The sequence below is a fragment of the Oncorhynchus tshawytscha genome, linkage group LG11 (assembly GCF_018296145.1).
Source record: "Oncorhynchus tshawytscha isolate Ot180627B linkage group LG11, Otsh_v2.0, whole genome shotgun sequence".
Classification (NCBI taxonomy): domain Eukaryota; kingdom Metazoa; phylum Chordata; class Actinopteri; order Salmoniformes; family Salmonidae; genus Oncorhynchus; species Oncorhynchus tshawytscha.
Genome location: NC_056439.1, coordinates 7,142,825 through 7,149,873, shown reverse-complemented (window position 1 = coordinate 7,149,873; position 7,049 = coordinate 7,142,825). Strand labels below are relative to the sequence as shown.

At 40.7% G+C, this 7,049-nt stretch overlaps 1 protein-coding gene across 1 annotated transcript; it reads right to left on the bottom strand.

Annotated features, from left to right (window-relative positions):
• Positions 1 to 2,025: 2,025 nt before the first annotated feature.
• On the bottom strand, positions 2,026 to 6,211 carry LOC112261351 (sialic acid synthase-like). The gene is made up of 6 exons (XM_024436617.2): positions 5,950 to 6,211; positions 4,798 to 5,013; positions 3,844 to 3,943; positions 3,482 to 3,636; positions 3,010 to 3,276; positions 2,026 to 2,643 (listed from the first exon to the last, which is right to left on the bottom strand). The coding sequence occupies exons 1-6, from the start codon at positions 6,079 to 6,081 to the stop codon at positions 2,434 to 2,436; spliced, it is 1,080 nt and encodes a 359-aa protein (XP_024292385.1). The 5' UTR covers positions 6,082 to 6,211; the 3' UTR covers positions 2,026 to 2,433.
• Between the last annotated feature and the right edge of the window lie 838 nt (positions 6,212 to 7,049).

Genomic DNA, 7,049 nt, shown 5'->3' with positions numbered 1-7,049 from the left:
TATTAGAATCAGTTGTGCTTGGCTATAGTTGGAGCGAAAACCTACAGGACAGTAGCTCACTTGGAAAAGGTTTGGAGAATCCTGACTATAGTAGTCTAATTACATCACAACAAGTAAGTAATTTTCTTATAACTTTATGACATGCCCAATTTTGCCCTACTTGTACCATAATAGTGATTTGTTATATTATCACATCCTAGTGGGCATAACTGGTTTAAAATGTATTTTCTAACAGTTCTGCAGTGTTAACGTCTTTTGAACCAGTTTTGCTCACTGGGATATACAGCGCCTAGGGAAAGTATTCAGACCCCTTGACTTTTTCCACTGTTAGGTTACAGCCTTACTCTAAAATTGATTGATGAGAAAAAACAAAATCCACACATTATCTCATAATGACAAAGCAAAAACAGGTTTTTAGAAATTTGAATATTTAGTCAAAATAAAACATTTACATAAGTATTCAGAGCCTTTACTTTGTTGAGGCACCTTTTGCAGCATGGAGTCACCTTGGGCATGACGTGTCAAGCTTGGCACACCTGTATTTGGGAGTTTCTCCCATTCTGCTCTGCAGAGCCTCTCAATCTCTGTCAGGTTGCTGCACAGCTATTTTCAGGTCTCTCCAGAGATGTTCGATCGTGTTCAGTCCAGGCTCTGGCTGGGCCACTCAAGGACATTCAGAAACTTGTTCCGAAGCCACTCCTGCGTTGTCTTGGCTATGTGCCTAGGGTTGTTGTCCCCAGTCTTAGGTCCTGAGCGCTCTGGAGCAGGTCATCATCAAGGTTCTCTCTGTACTTCGCTCCGTTCATCTTTCCCTCGGTCCTGACTAGTCTCCCAGTCCCTGCCTCTTAAAAACATACCCACAGCATAATGCTGCCACTACCATACTTCACCGTAGGGGTGGTGCCAGGTTTCTATTGGATGTGGCACTTGGCATTCAGGCCAAATAGTTCAATCTTGGTTGCATCAGACCAGAGAATCTTGTTTCTCATGGTCGACAAGTCTTTAGGTGCCTTTTGGCAAACTCCTAGCGGGCTGTCATGTGCCTTTTACTGAGGAGTGGCTTCTGTCTGGTCACTACCACAAAGGCCTGATTTGTGGAGTGCTGCAGAGATGGTTGTCCTTCTGGAAGGTTCTCCCATCTCCACAGAGGAACTGTGGAGCTCTGTCAGAGTGACCATCGGAATCTTGGTCATCTCGGTCATCTCCCTGACCAAGACCCTTCTCCCCGGATTGCTCAGTTTGGCCGGGCGGCCAGCTCTAGGAAGAGTCTTGGTGGTTCTCAACTTCTTCCATTTAGGAATGAGGCTACTGTGTTCTTAGGGACCTTCAATGCCACATAATTTTCCCCCAGATCTGTGCCTCGACATAATCCTGTCTCGGAACTCTACGGACAATTCCTTCGACCTCATGGCTTGCTCTGACATACACTGTCAACTGTGGGACCTTATATAGACAGTTGTGTGCCTTTCCAAATCATGTAAAATCAATTGAATTTACCACAGGTGGACTCCAATCAAGTAGTATAAACATCAAGGATAATCAATGGAAACAGGATGCACCGGAGCTCATTTTCAAGTCTTATAGCAAAGGCCTAAATACTTAAGTAAATAAGGTATGTTTTTAATTAATACATTTGCAAAGTATAATTCATTGATCTTTCGTTTTCAAATGGATTCCTGGTAAATCTGGTTGAGAGAATGCCAAGAGTGCGCAAAGCTGTCATCAAGGCAAAGGGTAGCTACTTTAAAGAATCTCAAATATATTTTGATTTGTTTATAACTTTTTGTTAGTACATTATTCCATACGTGTTATTTTATAGTTGTGATGTCTTCACTATTATTCTACAATGTAGAAAACAGTAAAAATAAAAACCATGGAATGAGTAGGAGTGTCAAACTTGACTGGTACTGTACATACGGTATGTTTTCACTTTTGACACTCATTTGTACCAGAATTTTATCACAAAATAATATAATTGCAATCAAGGAGTGTGATTTCGGATGAAAAAGGTAAAGATGACAATCATTAGTGTTTGGCATTTTGTATTTGACATTTTTGTAGTGCAATCAATTGTGCAATTTAACAAAAATGGCCATTTCATTTATACATGAACAGTTAAACATTGAATTAGAATGCAATCATTTCAGCCACTACTGAACATAGTTTGTATTTTCTCTTCTTAACTAGGCACTTGTAGTCAAGTCTGAATCATTGAATGTTTGTTTCCATCTAGTAAAAAAACAACATGAAACCAGAAAAATAAAACATGTCCCCGAAACTGAGATTTCTAGGCCTCTAAATAATATCTATATTATCGATGATCCCACAACCACCTTTTCACTTTTCTCAGCCTGTAAAAGTACATTGTGTTGTTTGGCATTGTTGAGGTATTACAATGGTTACAGTAGGCTATTACCAGAGTGATTACTCAACTCAGCACTTGATCTTCTTGCCGTAGCTTTCGACCACGTCTGGGGTGATACTCTCGTCCTCCTCCACGTCCTCTGTGACGGACTTGCCCACCAGCTGGTAGATGTCTTCGGGGGGAACGCCCTTCGGCTCGCCCACCTTCACCCCCAGCATGTCCATACTCAGCACCGTGCCTTTGGGGATCGCCACCTTGGCCACCACTGATTTCCCCAGCTGGAAGAGGACACAATGAATATATTAAAAGAAGTTCTGACACCCTTTCCTGTTTGAAGCAACATTATTGGGCCCAGTACTTGGGTATAACAACAAACCAAGAAACCCTAAAAATCAAAGATCATATAGCCTATAGGGTACAAAGTTTTTCCAGGTCAGATGACAAGATTAGGAAAAAAAAACTCCTAGCCCTAACACACCCACCCACCCCTGAATTGGAATAAATGCTAAATAATGTTTGTAAAAATAAATACCCCATTGTCTTGCATCAGATTGCCATTAATCATTGCAGTTGGCCGTCAGGCTGTGTGGTAAGAATAACATAATCTGTTGGAATACAATGAAAAGTGCCCATCCAGGAAGTACCTTATCGTGGCATGGCTCCTCACAGGGCAGCATCTGCTTGATGCTCGTCCCCAGAGACCTCTCCACCAATCGGATGGCTTTCACCAGCTCTGTCAGCTCAGAGGGCTCCAGAGAAGCTTCGTGGTCACTTCCCTTCCAGCTCTTGTCCAGGGTCACATGACGCTCAATGACCTTTGCCCCCAGCGCCACTGCTGCCACGGAGATGTGGACCCCAGACTCGTGACCGGAATATCCGATGGGAATATCAGGGAATTCCTTCTGGTATTCCTATGAACAAGATTATGGGTCATTTTCCTGCCTCGAAACATGTATTCTCTCTGGATTTAGCCTTAACCACAGACTAGCACTAATGGTCCATTGATTTATAACATAAATAAGATGCACCGTGTGTTTAGGGGTGACAAGGTTGACAGCCAACTTTCTGATCTTGCCTGAAACAACTCCTTCATTCAAACCAATGAAAAACTCTTACTGCGATGACACGCAGGTTGACATCTTCAGCCTCCAATGGGTAGGCACTGGTGCACTGCAGGATGCAGAAGTTCTGATTGTGTTTTTTGACTGTCTGGTAGACCCGTCTCATTGTCTCCATCGACTGCATCCCACTGGATATCACCATGGGGCGACCTAGCATTAAACCAAAGAGATTTGACATTCATTTCACCAACAAAAAAACCGCTTTGTTTTATCCTCGATATTCAACATTTTTTTACTACACTTTTAGGGGTATAAAGTAGACCAAATAATCAAACTACCTCAGAAGCTAAAATGTTCATTTTTACATTTAGCAGCCAAAGACAAATATCTATCGTACTGTAAACTTTAATCACTGACCTTTTTTAGCAGTCTTTTCCAGATAGGGAAAGTTGTTGGTGTCCCCTGAACCGACTTTGAAGAAAGGCACATCAAGCTCATGTAGAAACTCCACAGCCATCTAACAAGAGATACAACAAATAACGAACAAATAACTAATACAGTTTTGATATGCATTATACAGGCCCATTCAATATAGTACCACAGGAGTCAATAGACCCCCAAAAAGCCTAGCAGTCAAACAGGGAAATGGTTCCAATTGTTTTTCCCCCATTCATTTTTCCCCATAGGGGATTTCAGTAACACTTAAAATAAGGGCTGAGTTTCATGTAGGATTAACCTGGTGTGCCGTTTAGATAACTGTGTAAATCTCTCTAGGACAAGGTGACTTATCAATATATTTGCCAGTATTTACCCCACAAAAATGAAATGCTAATTAGCAGCTAATGTGGCTATCATAAAGAACTACAAATGCCATGATGACATGAGTCGAGGCAAAGATAAGAATCTCTGGATTAATTTACTAATGTTAGCTAAATGTACCAGTGAATAAATTGGCTACACTTCTTTAAAAATGTACAATCCTGTGAACTGTCTTGTGCAAGTTTTAAATTGTCAATATCTGTCAGCAAAGGTGTCAGTTGGAGACGAAGTTCAGGAGTGCAGAGATTTGTCGTTTTGCATGATGTCTACTTTGATGCTAATTAGCATTTTCGAATCTGAGCGTAAATAGAGCTGAATATGTTAATAAAAGTCACCCTGTCAGATTGAGATTTATATGGTTATCAAAACATCATGCCGGGGTAAAGATACAGGAAACACAGCCCTTATTTTCGGCGTTTCTAAAATTCCCTATGGGAAAAATGTATTGTGAAACAATTGGAACCATTTCCCTATTTGACTGCTAGATTTTATGGGTATTATGACACCACTATGGGGCTCTATGGGCCTATTCCACATCAACATCATTCTTACCTCATCCATTCCTGAAGCAGTAAAGAAAATTCCAACCTCCTTTGCATAATTCTGCAGCTCTACGTATTGTGTATGACTGAACTCAAGGTGGCGCTTGTGCTCTCCGTACGTCTTGCCCCAGGATTGTTTGGAGGTGTAGGGACGCTCCAGAGCACGCTTGTTGAACTTGTACTCAAGTTCACTCTTCTGAAACTTGGCGCAGTCTGCCCCACAGTCCTGTGAATTGATTTCCAATATGAGTAGGGTCACATAGTTGTAAAATGTGATACCAATGACGATGAGAAGGGAACCTTGTTTCAAATCTTCTCTCATTGATTGAGACAGGTGGGTCCACACCCCAAAGTGCCACATGCCATGATGACACTCACCTGTCTCGAAACAATGAGAGAAGATTTGAAATAGACAAGATGGCAACAAAGACATTGTTGGATTACTCATGGAGCAAAACATTAAAACGCATCACCTGCAACTGGACACTGACATTTTAGAAGATAGATGTTTGGCTGAATCAAAAACAAAGATAGTATTGCCAAGTTAAGGTTGGTTGAAATGTCACTGTGCTACACCAAACAGTACCTAACCTGTAACTCAGGCAAGAAAGGCATTTCACTGTACTTGTGCACGTGAAATTAAAAAGCTTAAACTTGACATGAATACCAAAAATCTTTGGTTAGATCACATTATAACGTAAATCTGTAGCTTACACAACCACTGCCTTTTCATTAAACAGACAAATGGTGTGATAATTGTGTGTATATGAGGTTGGGTATCTGTTGTGCCACATCTCTGGCTCTGGTAGGAAATCCGTATCCACCAATATCAATCCTTACTAAATTGACCAATATATGCCCATGGTCTCATAAATACAGCCCCAGCAAGCAACAGAGCAGTTAGTAGCAGAGCTCCTGTCATTTTACAGTCCTGTGGGCACTGGAATCAATCATTTCCTCATTGGCACAGTAGCAGCAGGGCAGTAGTTAGACAAGAAGCAGCGTCATTCAAAGAGGCTGGACTGTCAATTGAAACGGCCAAATTGGTCAAATGCATTTGTACTAAAGTAGCTGCTAGTTTACTAGCAAGTAAATCAGTACCATGGTCCCCAATACAGCAGCTGGGCTAAGAAAACGGATTAAAACATGCTACTAACGTTACCTTGGCCATCTTGATCATTTTCTTGGCAATTTCGATATCTCCCTGGTGGTTCTGTCCAATTTCTGCAATAATGAAACAGGGGTTAGAACCCCCAATCATCCTGCCAGGACAAAGCTCGAATTTCAGAGGCATTTTGGAAATGTGATTAATCCGGTTTCCTAAAAATTTTGTGGCGATAAAATAATCGCTTGCTCTGAGCCAGTGGTATAGAGACGGTCAGGTGCGGGTTCTCGCGGAAAAAGTCGAGCTAATTTCCACGTTGCACATCCGGAATCCACGTGGTTTCCTCTCCACTCATGTTTCAAAATAAAGGTTCTCCATTCACTCACAGGTCATTTCAGGATTCCCAAGAGTCAAAATGTGAGACACTGTAATGAGTAATATTTTATTATTATTATTATTATAGGAGCAGTCAATCATTATCTGTATACATTGTATTTTACTTTTTAACACCAAATTCTATTTCACATCCTCTGATATAGAAAACTAAACATCCACCACATGTATATAAATACATGTACCTTATATAGACAGTCAAGTCTACTATATTCGGATCTAATCTGTTTGTTTTAACCTATAAAAAAACGTTAAAAACTTGATTCTGACTATACATCGCCCAGTGCCATGTTCAGTAGCCAAACGTTGCAGATAGAAATGCAATGAATAGAGCCGACGTGATTCCTAACATGCAAACCAGGCATTAAAACGTAAAGTGATGGGCCAGGTTATATGTTTGGCTAGCTCAATCTTGATGTGACTTGGATTTAAAAGAATAATAGCCTAGACTGGTGCAATAAATATGGTGGAAGGAAACTCTCTTGCCAATGTTAACACCAATCCAAAGCTTTTTTAAAAACTTTAGTCGTACATGTAAGAAGAATCAAGTAGATTACCTTTACAATTTACAATTTTTTTAAAAATTGCCAACAATTAACACTTGTTAGGTAGTGTTGAATACTCCTGGCTTCTCGCATAGTCTTTAGACGTGACAGACTCGATTAATAAATTAAACAGTGCTTCTTCTCTCTTTTTAAACTCATTTGAATGAGGTTGCCAAGTTTCTGCTACTGGTTGCCGTTGACGTGGAGCTAGTAATAGCT

What these genes read in the sequence shown, in the direction of transcription:
- LOC112261351 (XM_024436617.2), bottom strand. Translation starts at nt 6,081, where the DNA reads ATGCCTCTGAAATTCGAGCTTTGTCCTGGCAGGATGATTGGGGGTTCT. An exon ending in GGAAAAGACTGCTAAAAAAG is followed by an intron (nt 3,637 to 3,843) that starts GTCAGTGATTAA and finishes GTTTAATGCTAG; the next exon opens with GTCGCCCCATGGTGATATCC. An exon ending in AGGAGCCATGCCACGATAAG is followed by an intron (nt 2,644 to 3,009) that starts GTACTTCCTGGA and finishes GTCCTCTTCCAG; the next exon opens with CTGGGGAAATCAGTGGTGGC.